The following is a 21466-nucleotide window of genomic DNA, read 5'->3' as shown; positions in this document are numbered from 1 at the left end:
GTGGGCACTTTCATGAATGCCTTCTCACCTGTCTCAGCCTAAGGGGAAGGATAAAGAACTGGTAAGTGGTCTCTTTAAGGAGGAGGAACCTTGGAATAAATCGAATGAATGAGCCCTCATGGATGTATCTGCTGCTTTTCAACTTTCTTCTTAGGTAAGCCTCAGGGATGTCAAACCTATTGTTAAGAAGAGAGTGTGTGCAAGAGTTAACACACTCCTGACTTGTATATGCCAACTTTTCTCTTCCTTTCTTATCAAATCTTAGCAAAGTGATAGTTTATCACTTCCTCTGTTCTTGCCTCTCTGCCTGTTCTCCCTTTGCCCACCACTGAGTTGTATTTCTTCATCCTGCCCCTACATATGTCCCCTCCATCCATATGCCCTATTTATAGCACATTCTTCGCCTACCTGGCCACTTTGAATTTTCCTTCAGCCCCAAAGCTGAGTTGAGTGTTCTTCGCATACATCATTTCATGTGAAAACAAGGTGTCCTCACAACTTGAAAGTTGCAGGTCCTCTTAATACCCGCATTTAACAGATGAAGATATGGAGGCTGACAGATGTTTAGTAATTTGTCCAAGGTCAGATGGCTCAAAAGTAGTGGAGTCAGGACTGCAACACAGGCAATCAGACACCTGAAGCTGAGCTGGGGCTGTGCACGTGTGACTGCCATGTTAATAAAGTCTCATTGAGATGAAGCAGAATATGCATCACAACCCATTTCATAAGAAAATCAGTTTAACATTTAAATTCCTATAAACAGTTTTTGGTCACCCTCATGTTTTGGGCACATTGCGGTAATTTCAGCTTAATGCCTCTTTTTGCAAGCCTTTGCAAATATGGGCTCCAATAACATCACTTTATTTTGTTCGCTCACTCTCTGAAGGGAGTGCAGATGACCATTAGAGCAAAGTGGACTTTGTGTGTCGAAGGTGATGAGTCCAAATACCAGGATTTCCCCAGTTTTTCCTTAGGATTAATGTTCAGAGGAAAGCCTTCTCTGGCCCCAAATAAGTTTTTCCACAAAAAGTAAAAGTCAAATAGGTTTTCTTTATGGTGGTACTTCTTAGCCGTGTATACTTTGTGAATCGTCAAGAAGGGGATTTATGGAAGCTTTTTCTGAGCTTGAATATGGAACACTTAGGAGACCCTTTGTATCCAGAGCCCTGGGCTTTGAGCACAGTAGGTAAGTAAGAAGGGACAATCCAGCTCAGGGCCTCTCTACCGCTTTGCTTGCTTTTTGTGTGTTTGTTTTCTTTTTTGATGGAGGGTCTCTTGTACTAAGGGGTTTTGGACTTGATCTAATGGGAAACCTTGAAGAGTTTTAAATTGGGGAGTAACAAATATGCATTTTAGGGCAAATACTTAAGCTGCAGTGGATGGATGAATGGATGAAGGAAGGAAGAATAGAATAAGGGAATCCAGTTAAGAGGCTGCTTAATGGTGGCAATTCAGGCAAGAAATGATGGTTCAGGTACTAGAACAGTGCCTGGAACGTTAAATATTTGTCGAAAGAGTGAGAAAAATGTGCGTCCTGAAAGGCAAGGGACTCCAAAGCATTTCAAGGAGGGGGTAATAGAGTATCATACGCTGAAGGGAGGTCAAGAAATCTATGAATCGGAAAATGTACATGTCTTTTTAGAGGTGCGAAAATTTTAAAGTGTCCTTTAGATTTAGGCACATGGGATAATCTTAAAGTGACAAATTGGGCGGAGTTTGGTGGAGGTGGCAATCAGAGGTAAAGTGGATGGACATCAGGAAAAGATGGCGACAGTAAAGGAGCAGTCTGATGAGCACCTCCAGGGCACGTGTGATAATCACGGCCGTCCCTCCCAAGTGCTGGGACTGCGCTAGACGTGGTTACTAAAAACACTGAAGGAAGGCAAGCAGGTATTCATCCCGAACACTGAGTTGGCCAAATTCCGGGAGCTTGGCCCGCGGGTTGAGGAAAGGGTGGGGGTGGGGCTCGTGCGAACTGGCGTGAAAGCGGAAGGACTAGAAGTCCTATCACGCATCGGGTCAGTTGCCGCAAGAATCCGCCCTCCAGTGCCAGGCGCTCGATTGCGCTTCCTACTGCAGCCCCGGGGCAAACGTCTCAGGCACCCGCCCAAGATGGCCTCTGCTGGCGCCCAAGTGGGTGTGGTTCTCGGAAAGGCCCCGCCCCCAGAACGCTTCTCCAATGGGGGGGGCCGCCCTCGTGTCCATGGCGACGGCGGCGGCGGCTGCCTGCTTGCTTAAGGCGGCGCCGCCGGGATCTCCAAGATAGGTGTGAACCCCGGTTGCAGGGGGGAGCGGGACCCCCTCGCGATCGCCGGGGACAACCATTCCTGTGGAACAAGGAGGCGGTCCCGGAGGCCCAGCAACGCCCGGGATGGAGCAGGAGCCGGCCGAAGGGCGGTCGTGAGCGACCAGCTGAGTCCAGCACCAGGCCGATAGGGGCGGACCCGGCAGCCCCTCCGCTCTCGGAACCTGGGGTGGGCAGTGTCCGCCGGGGGCATCCCCTCCGCTGTCAGAGCCCAGGGGGTCTTGGCCATTGGGTGCCTGGCCCCAGTGTGTCTGTATGGAGAAACTGAATCATGGGACAGGGAAAAGGCTGGCCTAGGCGACCTTTGGTCTTAAGCTCTATTTTTCAAAGTGAAGGTCCCCCCAGCACCCCCAGCCATCCCCCATCACATTCAAGAACAAAAAAGCTATGGTCGTGGTCCCTGCCAGCTCAGTTCAGCTCCTGCATGCATCCCAGAGTATTGTATGGAGTGATCTTGGATAATTGGGGCTTGTCAGCGAATCTAACATCTCATAGGCATCCCACGGACCCCATTACCTATTTGGAAACATCCCATTCTGTAGTGGGACTGCTCTGTTCTGAAGGAGCAGCAACATTCCCTTATAACACCATGAAGCTCCTTGGGTGGATTCCTGCCGGCCTTCCTGGGCCTGGAGGGAAGTCATATACATTTCACTCCCACCCCTCTCTCCTCAGAATCTAAGAGGATGGAGCCAAGTACCCGTAAGACCAGTGAATCAGAGGAAGACTATGGTGAAGAAGAGGAATCCGAGGAGTGTGTTAAAGGGGAAGCTACCATCCCTTCTAACCCTTCTCAGCAGGCACTCTCAAAGGCTGACTGTAATGCATTTAGGAATGGAGTTCCTTTATCCATTGTAGCCAAGAAAATACCAAAGAAAATCATAACCCCAGCTGACCCAGATGAATTAGAAGTTGGGAGGAGAAAGAGAAGGCGGAAACACAGGTAACCGTTCCCTGGACCCCCTCACTTGCCCAGCTCCAGAGAGTAACCCTCTGCCCTTCAGCAGTCAGGCTGGGATCCAAAGTCTTCCCTTTAGCCTAGGAAAGAGAACAGGAAATACAGGAGATCATTAGCCTTTTTGTACAACAAAAACAAAATTCAGAATCACTCGGGCTGGCTTAGTTTAGAATTTCAGCACGTTTATATCATCCTGGTCTTTCCTGTAAGTGGCTTCTAGAGAAAATGAATTGCACTGTTAATCTGTTGGGTGTCTCTTCTTCTGGGTGCCTGGCAGCCCAGGGTCCTTCTCTCCTTCTGCCTGATTTCTGCTATTCCTCCATTCCAGACCCCTGGCCATCAATCTGACCAACTGCAAGTATGAGAGTGGTAAGCACCCAGCTCGTCACTCACACCACTGGGCATAAGAGGACATTTAGGGCTGCGGCTTTCACTCTGGAGGCGGTCCCCCCAATCTGCTCCCAGCCCCTGGATCTTGTTAGGCTGGCCTATAACCTGTACTGAGCCTCCTGGCTCAGCTACCAGTAGCTGACACATCACTGTTCCAATTAGTCTCAGCAGTAGAGTAGGAATCTCCAGTTAGCTAACAAGAAAAAAAAATGACAAAAATCACCATCCCTCCACCCCCGCACCCCAGATTTTACCAGAGATGAGATGAGATCAGGTTAAAACCGTTTTTTCAAGGCAGCTTTTGAGGTGGCTTCATCAATTAAAAAAAAAAAAAAATCACCAGCTAGGTTAGTCATTTCTTCCTCCCCTCATCCCCACTGGCATCTGTGCTACGGGTGCCCCAAAGTGTGAGGCGCCAGTGTGACCCCTTCCGAGGGTCAGCTCTGCAGGCCAGAAACCATCCTAATTGAGAGGACTGACAGGAACAGAGATCCAGTCTCTAGTTTTCTGTCAAATTTTGGAAGGGCCCTGACAGCCTCATGAACTTGGAATTGTCGCAATGGTAACTAAACTGAGGTAAGCAGAGCTGAGGTAAGAACTACCTCCTTCTTCATCCCGCTCTCTGGTCAGGTCTGTTCCTTACCCAACCCAGCTACAGTCCCAAGGTTTGCTGCCAGTGCCCAGGCTGGCTCCACTGACCTCCCTCTCTCCACAGTGCGTCGGGCAGCCCAAATGTGTGGCCTGAAGGAGGTAGGGGAGGACAAAGAGTGGACTGTGTACTGGACAGACTGCTCTGTCTCACTGGAACGAGTCATGGACATGAAGAGGCTTCAGGTACAACCTCCAGACCCAAGATCCTAAAGGAACTATGCCCCAGAATGACTACTCCTACCCTTGCACGCAGGCACCCGAGGCTGCCACTCTTGGTGGCTATACCCCTGTGCAGAGCAGGAAAGGCCATGGCCAGGGGCTTCTGCACCAATGGAAATATTCTCCTCGTGGGTCTCGTGGGGAACTTCTGTTATCTGAAGGAAGTGTCTGCTGGGCACATCCTATCTCAATATATGCTGCTTGCCTGGAAGCAAGCTCAGCTGGTCCCTCCAGGGTAGGTGAGCCTATCTTAGGGGGAAGACTGGGAGCTTCAGAGCTAACAGTAGAGCCAGCTGAATGATCCAGCCTTCTAAGCAGCTTAGCCTAGCACTCCACATCCATTAAGAGTCAGTGTGGGGTCCTGCATGGCAGCAAGAAAGTCAGGAAAGATGGACCAGGGTCCACAAGAAGATATTACTTCTTTTTTTTTAAAATAAATTTATTAATTTATTATTTATTTTTGGCAGCATTGGGTCTTTGTTTCTTCCCCCCTTGGAGGGAGGGGGGCTGGGGGGACTACTTTACATTGCGGTTGCGCGGGCTTCTCATTGCGGTGGCTTCTCTTGCTGCGGAGCACGGGCTCTAGGCGCGCGGGCTTCAGTAGTTGTGGCTCACGGGCTCTAGAGCGCAGGCTCAGTAGTTATGGCGTGCGGGCTTAGTTGCTCCGCCGCATGTGGGATCTTCCCCGACCAGGGCTTGAACCCGCATGTGGGATCTTCCCCGACCAGGGCTTGAACCCGTGTCCCCTGCACTGGCAGGCGGATTCTTAACCACTGCGCCACCAGGGAAGCCCCAGATATTACTTCTTCATGATATTTTTGTTATCCTCTAATTGGGTCTTTGTGGTGGTTAGCAATAAAATAATTTAAAAGTGTCTGTAGGCTTATTTTGAGGGAAGCCAAGCAGGGAGCTGAGACTATCACCTATCCCACGAATTATGGGAGAAGAGCGAGAGCGAGAGACTGCTAGAAGCGCTCAAAAAGCTCCTAAGAAGGGGCATGCAGAGAGCAGTTGTGAGATGAGGGTAACAATAACAGCATTTATTGAGGTCGGACACTGTTAAGTGCTTTTACATTCTCACCTCATTAAATCCTCAAAAAGATACCCTTATGTTTTTTTTGTTTTGTTTTGTTTTGTTTTTTTGGCTTCGGCCACAGCTTGTGGGCTCTTAGTTGCCCGACCAGGGATCGAACCCGTGCCCCCTGCAGTGAAAGCACCAAGTCCTAACCACTGGACCTCCAGGGAATTCCCAAAAGATACCCTTATGTTAAGGACGCTGAGGCTCAGAAATACTCAGTTCACACAGCTCATGAGGGGAAAAACCAGAGAGCACTAGACCTCTCAGCCCTGAGGGGGGTTTCCAGCAGGCCACCCTGGCAACGCCTTGCCCTCTGAGAGTGCCACTGCCGTGCATTCCCTGGGGCTGCTCCTTAGTTTCCTTTCTCTTTGGGGAAATGTTTTCTCATTTGCTTTGTGTTATTCCGCACCAGTTATTCCTATAGGGCTAGTCCCCGGTAGTCTGAGGGATGTTATAAGGTGGCTAGAAGGCCCAAGGTCCTGGCTAGCCCTTCTCACCGCCCCTCATTTGCTAACCTTGCTGTGTATGTGTGTTTTGGGGAGAGGCCAAGCGGCAGTTTCTTACCTGCCTTAGGGAACCTTCCTTTTCTCCCTTGGGGACTAGGTGCAGTGTTTACCTCCACTGTGACTTCTCCCTTGACCTCCCCAGTCCTTCTCCACTGCTATCTGGAATGTTCAGGCCCCAGGAACTGCCCCTTACTCTGGGCGATAGTATAACCAACTGGCTCTGTTTCAGAAAATCAACCACTTCCCTGGTATGACAGAAATCTGCCACAAAGATCTGCTGGCTCGGAACCTCAACCGCATGCAGAAACTCTATCCTACTGAGTGCAACATATTCCTGTGCACCTGGTGCCTCCCTGCAGAGTGAGTGAGCCTGGCTCCCCAGGTTGAGATTCTGGGGGAGGAAAGGATTCGCCATCTCAGTTCCCACCAGACTCTGGCTCTGGGACCTAGAATGTCTCAGGGGGATGGAAGTAGAAGGGAAGTTTTAGCTGAGAAGAAAAGAGAAGGTTAAAGAAAAGTGGTCTCAAACTATTATGTATAAAATAAACTACAAGGATATATTGTATAACACAGGGAATAGAGCCAATATTTTAAAGTAACTATAAATAGTGTATAACCTTTAAAAATTGTGAATAACTATATTGTACACCTGAAACTTATATAATGTTGTACCTCAACTATACAATTAAAAAAAAAAAGAAAAAGAGAAAAGTAGGTGTGAGACTGAGTACTCCAGGAAGAGCAGGGATTGGACAGCAGGAAGAACTCCCCAGGGTCCTGGTTCAGCCATCATGCACAGAAACCCTCTGACCACCACCCTCCTCTGCATATAGCTATGGGGACTTCCAGTCCTATGTTCGTCAGTGAAAAACGCGCACTTACATCTGTAAGCCAGACAGGGGCTGTCAGGGACGTGGCATCTTCATCACCCGAAATCCACGGGAGATCAAGCCAGGAGAACGTATGATCTGCCAGCAATACATCTCCAAAGTGAAGGGTGCCTCAGGACCACCAGGTCCCTCTGCCAGCACTGGGTGCCTCATCTCTCCCAGAGCCAGGGAGGAAGACAGTTTTAGGCTCCTATCCTTCCTGCCATCCTCGTTATCTGGGAGGCAGCATGGGCCATGGTTCAGAGCCAACCCGCTCTGAACCTGAGTTTCTCTACTTTCTAGATATGTGATCTTGGGCAAATTTCTAACTTTTTCCATGCCTCATTTTCCTCATCTGTTAATGGGCATAAAAACAGTAACTACCTTATATGGTTACTGTGAAAAAAAAATTTTTTTTGGTTACTGTGAAAATTAAATGAGTTATTATGTATTTGAAGTGCTTACAACAGTTTATGGAACATAGTAAGTACTTCAAAAGTACAGTCGGCCCTCCCTCCATATCTGCAGATGTGGAACCCATGGATATGGAGGGCTGACACCATTTTATACAATGGACTTGAGCATCCGTGGAGTTTGGTATTCATGGGGGGTGGCAGTCCTGGATCCAATCTCCTGCAGATACTGAGGGACCACTGTGTTATTACTTTTCCCTGGTGGGTTTGCATGCCCTCAGCCCTTCCTCATTGATGGCTTCAAGTTTGACATGCGAATCTATGTCCTGATCACATCCTGTGACCCTCTTCGGATCTTCATGTATGAGGAGGGCCTGGCCCGCTTTGCCACCGTGCCCTACATGGAGCCCAGCCACAGCAACCTGGTAAGAGGCCAGCTGGGGAACTTGCCTGGCAGTCCAGTGTTTAAGACTTCGCCTTCCAATGCAGGGGGTGTGGGTTCGATCCCTGGTCGGGGAGCTAAGATCCCACATGCCTCCTGGCCAGAAAACCAAAATGTAAAACAGAAGCAATATTGTAACAAATTCAATAGAGACTTTAAAAAATGGTCCACATCAAAAAAAAAAAAATTCTTTAGAAAAAAAAAAAAAATCCAAAAAAAAAAAAAAGAGGCCAGCCAGCAGCACTAGCGTGCAGGGCAGCACCCTCTTCTCTTCCACTGCCACGAGTGCTGAGGTTCTGTGGAGAAACCAGGTAGAGGGGCTTGTCACGCAGCTAGCTTGTCACACATGAACAAGGAGTGAAGCCTGGAGCGCCTTGGCACCTGGCTGGAAGGACAGCATTCAGGGGGTGCTGACTGCGGAGAAGCCATGCCTGCAGGAAGGGCACGCCCCTTCCCCAGGAGCTTACAGGACAGTCCTCTGTGAAGAGGGACAGGAGATGAGCCATCCAAGGGAGGGTTAGGTAATCAGAAGGCAACGAAGGGCTGGAGAGAAGAACTGCATGGAAGTAGCCTGACCACAGGGCCACTCTCTTCCCGGAATGACATCTGCATGCATCTGACCAACTACGCCATCAACAAACACAATGAGAATTTTGTCCGGGATGATGCTGTAGGCAGTAAGAGGTATGCCCTACTCTGTTTTCTCCTCTTTCTCTGCCCTTTAGCCCCACAGTCTCAGCAGAGCTGAGTTGGCCCTTGGGAGGTTGAGCTGGCTCAACCTTTATAGACCCCTGTCTTGTGCTCGACCACCAAGTGCAGCCCCAAACCCCACCCTATAATTAAACCCTGCTCCAAGCTGGTGGCAACCCCTTAAAGCACAAGGAACCTAGGCACGGAATTAGGATTAGTGTTAGGGAGCTTCCTGTCTGCAGCCCGGCCCCACTGGTCTTCCTCTGAGCACTGGGCCTCACAGGAAGCCGTCAACACTCAACGCTTGGCTGCGAGAGCACAGCTACGACCCCCGAGAGCTGTGGGGAGACACTGAGGACATCATCATCAAAGCCATCATCTCGGCACATTCTGTTCTTCACCACAGCTACCAAACCTGTCTTCCCCAGTATCTGAGTGGAGGTACATGTGCCTGTTTTGAGATCCTCGGTTTTGACATCCTGTCGGACCACAAGCTGAAGCCCTGGTTGCTGGAGGTGAGGATTATCTCCCGGGCTTTGCAAAACCAAGGTCTGCCCCTGAACAGGTCACCTGGGATAGGAGTGTACTCAGGTGGGGGAACACATAATGGGGGATGCAGAGGCACTAGGGTGGATAGGATCCAGCAGAAGGTGTAAGACATTTGCACTTTTGACCTGCAAAATCCAATCTTGGTGGTCTCTGGCCTCCACCATAGGAACCCAGGTTTTGGATCCCAAAAGTTCCTCATGTAAGCCTTGCCTTTAAGGACACTATAGCTATAGAGTCAGGCTGTCTGATTTGCTCTCACCAGCCTATGCACTGGAGGGATCTCTGTGGCAGAGTCCTGTGGCCTTGGAAGTCAGAACATCCAGCTTCCTTGGCTGAGGCCACTGGAGGGGGATGTCTCTCCTAGAACCTCCAGCTGGGCCTGCAAGAATCATGACCTGCTCAGGTGGTCTAGGAAGGGGATGGATAATGACTCCTCCCGGCAGGTAAACCACTCTCCAAGCTTCACCACTGACTCACACCTTGATCGAGAAGTGAAGGATGCACTTCTCTGTGATGCCATGACCCTTGTCAACCTCCGGGGCTGTGACAAAAGAAAGGTGATAGAAGAGGATAAGCGGTGAGTCAAGGAGCGGCTTTTCCAGTGCCACCAACAGCCAAGAGAAGCCAGGGGCCCCAGGTGTTTGACGTGTGTTTAGTTGTGTAACTTACCTTCTTTTGTTATTACTTTCCTGAGAGTAAAAGTCCTTCTCTAGATGGAGAAGGCAGTCTGGGGCTGATTAGCTATTAAAAACTTTTTTTTTTGCATCGATAATACACCACATATCATAGATAAGTGATGCATTATCTATGCAAATTCCAAAGACACAGTGAATAGTCTCTCTCCTACCCTCCTCCTCCAGCTACTCAGTTTTCCTCCCTGGAGCCAATCAATGTTCCCTGGGTCATGTGTATACTTTCACAAACATTTAATGCACTTATATACATGTATTTATATAAATTGTTTTTCTCCCTTTACCCAGACAATAGCATAACTTTCACACTGTCTGTACCCTACTTACCAATGCATTTTAGAGCTATTTCCTATTAGCATGTAAGGAACTTTATGGGGTTTGTTCTTTTTTTTTTTTCAACAAGGCTCCTCTAGAAACCATTACCTAAGAAGGTTTATAATTATGAAACAGAGAAAACAGTTTAGTCATTCAATAATAGGTTATTGTTTAAATCAGTATTGTTTACCCACTGTTATTTTAATTGTAAGATGGGTTACAAACATGGTAATGTGTTGCTGATACTCAATTATAATTTGCTAATGATAATAAAAATGAACTTGAGTAGAGCGAGGATTATTCCTGTAATAGCATCACTCTTCACCACTTGCATTGCGATATGCAGGCCAGTGTGTATCTGATTTGCCATGATATCCTGAGGACCTGGCACACAATAGGCACTCAAATGTCTGTGTGAATGAAGGTGAAGTATAACTGTAAATACCCTAGGTATTCCCACGAGACTGGACTGTGCACATGTCTTTCAATGAGGAAAAAAGGTTGAAACCTACTGGACTTAAAAAAACAACAGTACAATCATAGAATCAGAATACTAGGCAGCCATTTAAAAATGTTATATGATCCCATTTTCATCTAAAACAAAGAAGGAAGGGAAGGAAGGAATAAAGAAAGAACAAAGTAATGAGTGGCAAAGCCAGGGTTCAAACTCAGTAAGTCCTGCCCTACAGTCCATGCTCATAGCCAATATGCTTATTTCACAGTAAGATTAGAGGTTTTTATCTTCTTTTTGCTCTTCTAAATTTTCTGTAATTAACATATACTACTCTATAATCAGAAACCTAAAAGACTATGATAACTTGCAGTGCTAGTTTACAAGTGGACACCATTGCACTTAAGATGAAAACCAGATTTCTGAAAGTCAAGCCTATTTTCATAGCTACACACAGGTGGGACTGGCCACAGATGGGCTTGGCAGCTTTTTGCCACATGGGCGGGGCCAGAAAGGCCATGAAGCTAGCAGCAGGTTCTCAAAGCCTCAGCCAGCCTTCCTCTCCCTACTGAACATTCTCACAGTCCTTCCTTGACTCACCCTGAGCTTGGTTTCCACAGGCGAGAACAAACTGAGTCATCCCATGCAGCAATGCTGGGCCAGGAACGCTATGAGGATTCCCACCTCGGGGGGATACCGGCGGTTCTACCCTGGGCCTGACACGGAGAAGTACGCCCTTCTTCAAGCACAACGGCTCCCTCTTCCGGGAGACTGCTGCTTCCAAGGCCAGAGAGGAGTGTGCCAGGTACTTTGCCCTACATTCTCCTCTGTCCACCTGGGTGGGGGCAAATCCTGAAGCTGAATTGCTCCTCAGCAGGGTGGAGAGGAAGCCAGACACTTGAGGAAAGAGGAATGGAGTTACAAATTCTATCAAACTTTTTTTTAATCTTTAAAAAATTTTTTTAAATTGAAGTATAGTTAATTACAAAGCTGAGACTTCCCTGCCCCCCCAACCCCCGCTTTTTTTGGCTGCGCCGTGTGGCTTGTGGGATCTTCCCCGACCAGGGATTGAACCCAGGTCCTCGGCAGTGAAAGCGCCGAGTCCTAACCACTGGACCGCCAGGGAACTCCTTCTATCAGACTCGTAACGACTGAGTTTAGTAGGTTTCCCCATCTTCCGTCTCCTTCCTCTCCCATCAGTCCCCCAAACAGATCAATTTCCTACTCTTCCCCCATCCCCATTTTCCCTCACCCCCTTTCTAACACAATTTCTCCGGTATCTGAAGCTGCTGTGTCTTGTCAGGCAGCAACTAGAAGAGATCCGCCTTAAGCAGGAACAGCAGGAGACCTCAGGCAATAAGAGGCGAAAGGAAAACAAGGACCAGAACCAGGGTGAATCAGCAAGGGAGAAGAGCCAATCCAGGGCCCGGCTCAGGGGCCTTTCCACCCACTTGGCTTATAGGAACCAGAACCGGGAGAAAGGTGTCAGGGGTTTTGCAGCTCTTGCTTTTCTGCAGGAAAACGGGTTGGTACTACGAGAGAAGGGAATCTCTGCTGTCCTCTCCTCCTCTTGTAAGAGAGATGAGTTCCTAATCAGTACATTGAATCTGACCTTTTGGAACAGGAGGTGAGAAAGTGGATAGCAAAGGGAACCTTCCACCAAGGTCAGGGAAGGGACGGAGGTAGAGTGGGCAGGAGTCTTGCAGCCGTCCTTGTTGATGACTGGGGACTCATCCTTGGAGATCCTGCATTCATCTCTCATGTACCTTGTAGCTGCTACCAGTACACCTGGACACTATGCAGCCGCAAGAAATTGTGGAAGAGGAGGAGCTGGAGTGGATGAAGGCCCTGCTACAAAGGGAAAATCTCATCAGAAGTCTGGGTATTGTAGAGCAGCTCACCCGCATGCTGTACCCCAGCCACCGGGGCCAGAAAAAACTTCATGAGTATCGGATGAGGGTCCCTGCACAGCCTCTCATAGAACAAGGGAACAAGGGCTCTACCGCACATGGTGGTGGCCACAGCCAAGGAGGCTAATGTGATGGTGTCTCGCAGTGGAGCCTGGGAAAGCAGTGTATGCTGGGCCTTGGGAAAGGGTCTGTTGGTTGCTTTTGCATCTGTTCCGAAGCTCCCTTGTTTCTAGTAATGACATCCAGCCAAGAGCAGTCTCACTTACAAGAGACTTGTTCTCTATATGCCTATCTTGCAATAACCCCAAACTCATGACTGACAACAAGGCCATCACCCTCAGCGGCTTCTGTGTAATCTCTCCCTAGCACTGCCAGTGCTGTGGCTCTAACGGGAGATAAATAAATGATCTTGGGCCAACAAAACAGCTAGCAAGTTCACTATTCCCTGGGCTAGTAGCAAACCTGTTGGGTCCTCTGTTTTTGTTGAATCCCAAAGGAGTAACTGGTTAAATAGTGGGCATGGCCTAGAAGAGATTTTTCTTGTCTTATTTTCTTCCACCACACCATCCAGCCTCACAAGAAATGTGGTAAGGGGCTGCTCTTCTCCTCTAGGCTAGATTTCACCAGGACGGGCTGGGCAGTCAAGAACTGCAATGTGTGAATCTGGTCCCATTGGTCCTCCTGAGAAGGGCCGCCAAAGAGCAGGGTCCTCATTTCCTGCATCCAGTTCGGCCCCATGAATTGATCCCCTGGATCTTAGGGCCACTGCCAAGCATGAATGCTGCAATTCCATGTCATTCCTGGTGCCATCTGCAGCCCAAGAATGTCAACTGGATGAGAGATCCAGCAGACATCAGCCCCTGTTCATTGTCAACGAAGACACGTGGAAGGCGCTATTTTTCCAGCGCCAGAATCAGGCTCACTAGCCGTAAGTATGCAAAACTAGCTTTGGTCACTCTGACTTGTATAAAGTCCCACTAGCAAATATTACAGCTGGGATGCTCCCAAAATATTATTTGGCACTTCCAGCAGTGTGGGGATGGAGGAGGTAGTGGACCCATTTATTTACCTCCTTCTGTGTACTAAACCCTGGTGATAGACATGGCAGAAATACATCCAACAAATGTAACAGGGATATGGACAAGTAAACACACCAATTACAATACAATGTGGTAAAGATGCTGGAGGGAAGCATGAGATGCCATTCCTCTGTGTTGGTAATTGGGCAACAGTTGGGAAAGAGGTGAGCAAATCTCTTCTGTGAATACCAACTCAGGGGGACCCATGTTTCCACTGCAGAAGGCCAAACCAGCAGAAGGCTAGAAGCCATAAACCGAGCCCTGGCAGGATCAGTGCCACCCTTTTTAACCCCAAGCTAGGGCTATCTTCTGCAACGGGAAAGAGTGGTAAGTGGCTCATGGACTGAATGCACCTTGCCTTCCATGCTAGACTCTGAACACAGAGCAGCCGAGGCCTGGCATCTCACCCTCTGCCCTACCTCTGCACCCCTGCTGCAGCATACCCCTGCACTCCTCGACATCAGGCACCAGAGGTAAATGTAGGAAGGAAGCCCAGAACTCAAGCTGTCCTGGAGAACCCACTCAGGTTTCCAAAAGGGCAAAGCGTCTTCAATCTTTGCTAGCTCAAAGACTGCCACCAAGCTTCAGTGTGAAAAGCCCTGGCCAGGAACCCTGTTTGCATAAGGCAAAACACAAAGACACGAAGAATTCCTCAATACCCTAAGATTACTTTCGGATGGGTAAAGACTAAAAGATGAAAAGGAGCCAGGGCCGGCCATGTGCTCATCTCCGTCCTTCAAACCTTAGCCTGGATTTACCGCTAATGATGAGTCTGAACCCTGGGTGCGGCCCGGGACTGGAGGTTATCCCGGCGACAAGAAGTCCCTTTCCCAGAGGAGCCGAGTTCCCACGGCACGGAGCTTTCGCCATCAGAGAACCGCCGAGGGGACGTCCTGACAGCCGCCGTGGCGGAGACAGGCCGGCCTGGGCAGCCGTTGGGGCAGAGGGGCGGCTCTTGGCAACTGAACTCGTCTTTTTATTAAAGTTTATGCTGTTTTGCAGGAGCGTCCTCTACCTCATACCCGCCTCCCAGTTTCAGAGAAGCCTGCTCTGTAATTACAACGGGTAACGGTGGGTGGCAGAGCAGTTCAAGCCCAGAAGTCACGCCCCCAGACGGAAGCGGAAAAGACGCGCCAGCCCCTCAGCTTCCCGCCCAATTCCGGTCCCGCCCCGCGGCTTCAGGCGCTACCCTGTGGGGGGCGGGGGAGGGCTTTTTCTCGTCGACATGGCGGTTGCTCTGAACTCCTTGCTGGGCGGGGGTGTCCGTGCAGCGGTCGCTCGCTGTGGGTTTGCTACCCGGGGCGTGGCGATCCCGGGATCTGTCGGCCGTGAGCCGGACCCCGATTCCGACTGGGAGCCGGAGGAGCGGGAGCTGCAGGAGGTGGAGAGGTACCGGCTCCTTCCCGGGCCCTCAGCCTGAAGCAGGGCCTCGGGCCTGGGCGCCCAGGCCGCGCCCCCTTGGCGCCGGGCGTCCTGCGGCGGCCCTTATTTCTCACCCGTTGTCAGGGGCACAGGGGCAGCTGTTAGCTCCTTTGGGACCACGAGTCCCTTCACCAAGGACGTATTTCATCACCTATTTAAAGAATTCGGCAACAGCTTATGGGCTGTTGTTCTTGGTGTTAGATTTCTGGGGCGGTGTTCAGAGCAGGTCTAGGCTGACAGACATGGCCAGGTTGTCCTTGCAAAGAGAAGCGGGCTGGGCGCTCTGACTTAGCCCAAGGCTCTTAAACCACCCATCTGGCTTCCACGCATGGCTTCTGCCCTTGGTTCTCTCTCTCAGCGCCCTGAAACGACAGAGAAAAGCTATCCGGTTCCAGAAAATTCGGAAGCAAATGGAGGCGCCAGGTTCCCCGCCCAGGACCCTGACGTGGGAAGCCATGGAGCAGATCCGGTAAGACTGTTGGCAGTTAGGATCTGCTGTGATGAGAAGTGAAGGATACTGGGGCTTAGAACTTAGAACGTTGTTTTTGTATTTTTTGCTTTTTATCTTTCAAGATTTCTAACAGAAAAGTCAAGTAATAAGATAAACGTCGATGAGCCCGCCATCTAGATGTAATAGTTTTTAACGTTATGACACGGTTCATTTTTTGCTGAAATTTTTAAATAGTAAGTGACAGGCATCACAACATTTAACCCGTATATAGTAAGTAGATCATGACGTTCTTGATCTAAGGACCAGGGATGGAGCTTCCATGGTTACGTTGCTCTGAAGAGAGGATCCGTATCTTAGAAAAGAGATCCTTTTTTAAATTTTAAGTTTTTTGTTTTGAATAGATAATACATATGGCTCAAAATTAGAACAGTATAACGGGCATACGCATTGAGAGATGTTAATCCCCCCTAGTCTCCTATGGATACTATTTTTAATAGTTTTTTGTGTCATTTTCTAGGTTTCCTTATGCAAATGGAAGCAAGCACGTATGAATACAGAATTTTATTTTCACTTCTATAATCACAAACAGTAGAATACTATAAATGCTGTTCTATACTTTGCTTTGTTCACTTAATATATTCTGAAGCTCTTTTCACTTCCCAAGAGAGAGCTCCTCATTCTTTTTTGTAGATGCTTAGTAAACTGTAGTTTATTTTACTAGTCTTTTATGGTGGGCACTTGAATTGTTTCCACTCACTTGCTGTAACAAATAGTGCTCCAGTGCATAACTTTGTATACTCTAAATACCTGCCAGAAGTATTTACACTTACATAAATGTATGTGTTGCATACATTCCTAGAAGTAGGGCTGCAACTGAACCGAAGGGCAAATGGACTTGCATTTTGATAAATATTGCTAAATAGTCCTTTGTAGGTCATGTTCCTTTTTCCATTCCCATCAGAATAACTCTGGAATTGAGACTTAGAATAAAGGGGGTTTTATAGAGCTGATCAAGATTTTATGAGCCTGTAGCATCTCTCTCCTGTCAGCTTCCTCTTTTGTCTTGAACACCAGCCTTTTCAACCCTTCCATCTTCCCACCTGTCACCTCCCCTTTTGTGATCAGTAAATATCTTTTTATTTCAGAGAAAAAACAGGCTATTAGGTAAGAACTGTTTAAAGCTTCTTGGTCTCCTCCTTACCTTCCACTCTCAATCTTGTACTCTGTTCACACCTCTGGGGAAGTGGTAGTCCTTCACTTGTCTAGGACCAGTTCTCTGGGTGCTCTAGGTCAAGTCCCTACCTAATTTCTCAGAGACCTACATCTGTCAACTTAAGGTTGTCCATGTTGTGTGCCGGTCTCAGTCTGTCAATAACCAGTGTTGTGGCTGAGCCAGCCCTTGTGGTTCTTAAGACTGCAAGATGCCCTTCAGCAATAACCATCAGGAAACTGCTGGGTGTAGGGGGGTGGGGGGGAGGGTTATTACTTACAGGACCTGGAAATTATATGGCACACCTGAGGCCACACAGCGAGGTCATGGGTAGAGAGAGGTGCAAGGGCCTGGGGTTCTGCTTTTATTGGGGTTGAGGGTGGGGGCCTAGGGTTTTGAGGGCTCACTCTTTATTGGTGAATTTAACAGGAATTTTTTTTAATTTTTAAATTTTATTTTAAATTATTTATTTATTTATTTTGGCTGTGCCAGGTGTTCGTTGCGGCATGTGCGATCTTTAGTTGCAGCATGCGGGTTTTTTTTTTAAGTTGCGGCACACGGGATCTTTAGTTGCGGCATGCAAACTCTTAGTTGCAGCATGTGGGATCTAGTTCCCTGACCAGGGATCAAACCCGGGCCCCCTGCATTGGGAGCATGGAGTCTTAGCCACTGGACCGCCAGGGAAGTCCCTTAACAGGAATTTAAAGCGCAAGAAGAGAAAAAGCAAGTGGCCCAAGTGGTTCGTTATTGAAGCCAACCATAATCTCTAAAACAAACGCGCCTCAATGGAGGGACGGGGGGAAGCCTGGCTTTTTATATAGTTGTGTGGCTGGCAGTGTGTTTATTGGAGATAGCCATCTTTGAAGTGCATGCCTTGGCAAGCAAAGCTTAAGTCAGTCACTTGGATTACAAAGAAAAGGAAACCCAACTGTCAAGGCTATACTACACTCCCTCGTCCTTTAGTTCCCTGCTGGCTCCCTGGCTCCCTACCCTCATTTTTGTTTGTTTCATCACAACAATGAAACTATTATCCACGAATCTACCAGTGACTTCCTCAGTGCTAGGCATAACTGACACTCAAGGCTTTAGCCTGACTAACATTTCTGCAGCATTTGACCTTGTCTGCATTCTTGAAATTCTCCCTTGACCCAGGCTACCACTCACTTCTATTTCTAGGACTGGTTTTCTGTTTCCTCCCTGGGCTCCCCGTCTTCCTCCTGTATCTTAATTATTGTAGTTTTTAGAGTTGTGTCCTTGGTCGTTTATCTCACTCTGCATATTTTCCTGCCTAATGCCAGCCACTTGCATGGCTTCAACCACTCCTGCTATTGGCTTATGACTTCCAGATCTATCATGTCCAGTCCATGTTTTTCTTCTGAATTCTATATAGTCAACTGTGCACTAGATATCGCTGTTTGGCTGTCACACAGGTTCCTCAAACTCAACATGTACAAAATAGAATTCATCATTATTCCCTGACAATTTCATTCTGCTCCTATTTTTGCTATAACCCCAAATGGTCCCCCCAATCACCCACTCTAAAGATACTGAATCTTGGGACTTCCCTGGTGGCGCAGTGGTTGGGAGTCTGCCTGCCAATGCAGGGGACACGGGTTCAAGCCCTGGTCCGGGAGGATCCCACATGCCGCGGAGCAACAAAGCCTGTGTGCCACAACTACTGAGCCTGCGCTCTAGAGCCTGTGAGCCACAACTGCTGAGCCCGCGTGCCACAACTACTGAAGCCCACGTGCCTGGAGCCCATGCTCCACAACAAGAGGGGCCACCACAATGAGAGGCCCGCGCACTGCAACGAGGAGTGGCCCCCACTCGCCGCAACTAAAGAAAGCCTGTGCAGCAACAAAGACCCAGCGCAGCCAAAAATTAATTAATTAATTAATTAACTAAAAAAAAAGATGCTGAATCTCAGCCTATTTCTTCGCCCAATATTTAGTTCCTTACCAAGTGTAACCACTTGGCCTTCCTAAAATATTTCTCAAGTCTCTTTCCTCCTCTGCTCTCATTGCCACTGTCTCGGTTCAGACTGCCTGGATTACTGTGACAGCCTCTTGCCTGATCTTTCCATCTCTAGTCTTGCACTGAGAAACTACTGTTACTGAACCAGGTTCATTTGCCTGATACACAGCAAGCCATTGCTGAGACCCCGAGGTTTGCAGCAGAGAAAAGGTTTATTCACAGGCAGCCAAGCAAGGAGATGGGAGAACAAGTCTCAAATCTGCCTCCTTGAAGGAAGAGGCTTAGGATATTTATGGGGTAAAGAAGCAGGGTGGTCTGAGGCTTCGGGAAAGGTGATTAAATGTTAGAAAAAGGTGAAGTAATTGGTGCTCTGCACAGGGGTATCTGAGTTACCTGGTTCTTCATGGGATGCATGTTCAGAAAATGGTGGGCAGCATTAGCATGATCTGAGGATGGAGTTTTGGGCCCTTGACATTGAAAGGTCACCCATTGGACACCTGTACAGGCCCAGCTGAATGGTCAGTGGTCTCAACTAGTTTGAACTGGGCAAAACTAGCCCCCTGTTCCTGAATAACAACTTAAGCAACTGTTACCAGAGCAACCCATGGTCAGAGGTGTTATCTATAGGGGGCAGTTAAAGGAGTCTTGTGATATATTGTCTAGGCTATGTGAAGCTTGGAGGGTATGCAGTTTGCATGAACAATTAAAGCAAGCTTGGTCAGTGAAGGCAGGTTACAGGTTATTATTCATTAAGCAGGTTATAGTTCAGGGAATCTAATTGATGACTGCCCTCTTTCACTACCACTGGATTGAGCTTCAAAATGAAAATTTGCTCATGGCATTCTGCTCCTTAAAATCCTTCCTTGGTTCACTGTTGCTTTGGGATAGACTCCAGAATCCCTAAGCATGACGTGATCTTGCTCCTGCTCCCACTGTCACACAGATTGAGCTGTTCCCAACAAAGGTGATGTGCTTCTTTGTGTTTCACCTGCTGCTCACTCTACCATCAGTACCTTTGACCTTTTCTTCCTCTCCTCCCCTCTGCCAGCTTATGACAACTTCTCATCTTTTCAGACCAGCTCTAGCGTGGACTTCCTGAAGCAATTCCTGGGCCACCCCGCAAATGTGGTGATAGCCTGTCCCTGCCTCTCCCTCCCCGGTGCTCTCACAGCATCCTCTGCTGGGATATTGCTCATAGTGTTTTTGTATGTTACTGTATCTGTCTCCACCACCAGACTGTATGTTCTTTGAAGGGAAAGACAGTCGTCATGCATCCCCAGGATCTAACTGGGGCCTGCCGTGCAGTGAGAGGAATTCAGTTGATATGAAATGAAATGACTAAGAGTAGTTGGGTGCTGTTAGCACACAGGAATGGACCGCAGCCATTTAGTGGCACAAGATAAACACTGCGTTTACAGTTTTTCCAAGCCCTCTTCTCTTCATGTATTTATCACTAGTATTATCAGTTAACTGTTCTGATAGGAGACTTCTTCACAGATTGAAAACCTGCTTCTTTTTTTCATAGGTATTTACACAGGGAATTTGCAGAGTCCTGGTCAGTTCCCAGATTGGCTGAAGGCTTTGATGTCAGCACTGATGTGATCCGAAGGGTTTTAAAAAGCAAGTTTGTGCCCACATTGGAGCAGAAACTGAAGCAGGATCAAAAAGTCCTTAAGAAAATTGGGCTTGCCCGCTCGCTCCAGCAGCTCCCAGGCTCTGGGGATACCTCAGCACCGCTTTCTGCAAGCCATTCTGTATCGGGCTCTTTGCTGATGCCAGGGGATGAAGCCTCATCCAAAGGCCATGGTCACAGCACAGCTTTGAAAGTGACAGAATTGAACACTCACAGAACAAATACACCAAGGAGACAGAAGGAAAGGAATAAAGGAATCCAGGGCCTGGAGGAGGAGAAGAGCTTTGTGCCTGTTGCTGCAGCCCTCGGTCATCCAAGAGAGCTGCAGAAGTTCTCCACCAGTGACTGTGGGGACACCAGAGGAACTGACAGTGATGGATTGCCAAGTGACAAGAAGCTGGCAGAGTTGAAGGCAGGGGAGCCAGGTGACCAGAACTTTAGCAACAAAGTCGTGCAGAGGGGACGAGAGTTCTTTGACAGCAATGGGAACTTCCTGTACAGAATTTGAGCTGGAGCCTGGCTTGTGGAAATGCCACGTGAAACACAGCTGGGCAAGTATATTTGGTTCTGCCTGGATTTCTGTGTGTGGATTATCCACCTTGGAATGGGGGGTAGTGATGAGCCTGGAATGTGGGATGAAAGAGCTTCATGGATTTGAATCTGACAAAGGGCAGAGAACTTCACAGGGTAGTTATGTGTGGGAGCGGGGTGAGTGACTGGGTAGATTCCAGCCTCCTGGAGCACTGCTCCTCCTCTGACCCACGTGGATCTTCAGGACTCACCCTTCTTGCTTGGGCTCTCTGTATGTTGAAACCAGCCTGTATTGCATGTGTTGTTACAAGTTTCTGTGATACTTGCAGTATGTTTGGGAGGAAATTAAAAGTTTGTCTTCTCACCTCATTTACTTCTTGATTAATGAATACTAACAGTTCTGGGACTGCTTAGTCAGTTATCTTCATTATGTGCAAAATAAAGTAAAATGTAGCAGTCTGTGTTGATTGATGCTCTCTGGGATTGGGAGGGTTTACCTTTGAAGGGAAGGGAAGAGGCAAAGGGTCCCTTGTCTAAATATTGGGAGAGAGATGGGGCCAGAGGAATCCCTGATAAAGGGCTCTGTGCCTATCAGCCCTGCTCAGTGATGGACTTTGACAGCCAAAAACTGGACATTAGGCCTTCCCTAAACACCCAGTCTAAAGCAGCTCCTCTTTCAGTTGCTAGGGCTCTAAAACAAAATGGGGGTGTGGGGATTTGACCAAACA

General features: G+C 48.4%; 2 protein-coding genes across 2 annotated transcripts; both read left to right on the top strand.

Annotated features, from left to right (window-relative positions):
- Nucleotides 1-79: 79 nt before the first annotated feature.
- TTLL13 (tubulin tyrosine ligase like 13) lies at nt 80-14574 on the top strand. Its single transcript, XM_061179928.1, is given in 17 exon segments — nt 80-154; nt 2981-3248; nt 3592-3632; nt 4369-4487; nt 6337-6467; nt 6941-7097; nt 7671-7815; nt 8431-8515; nt 8805-9036; nt 9514-9707; nt 11149-11215; nt 11217-11263; nt 11265-11333; nt 11832-12012; nt 12302-12487; nt 13255-13366; nt 13738-14574. Coding segments are annotated over 17 exon segments (2337 nt in total). The 5' UTR covers nt 80-108; the 3' UTR covers nt 13995-14574.
- A 98-nt stretch (nt 14575-14672) lies between these two features.
- Nucleotides 14673-21197, top strand: NGRN (neugrin, neurite outgrowth associated). Its single transcript, XM_061179927.1, has 3 exons — nt 14673-14906; nt 15298-15408; nt 20100-21197. Exons 1-3 carry the CDS (start codon nt 14743-14745, stop codon nt 20713-20715), a joined length of 891 nt encoding a protein of 296 aa, XP_061035910.1. The 5' UTR covers nt 14673-14742; the 3' UTR covers nt 20716-21197.
- The last annotated feature ends 269 nt before the right edge of the window (nt 21198-21466 follow it).

This window comes from Eubalaena glacialis, chromosome 2 (assembly GCF_028564815.1).
Source record: "Eubalaena glacialis isolate mEubGla1 chromosome 2, mEubGla1.1.hap2.+ XY, whole genome shotgun sequence".
NCBI classification, from domain to species: domain Eukaryota; kingdom Metazoa; phylum Chordata; class Mammalia; order Artiodactyla; family Balaenidae; genus Eubalaena; species Eubalaena glacialis.
This window is presented reverse-complemented; position numbering and strand designations above follow the sequence as displayed.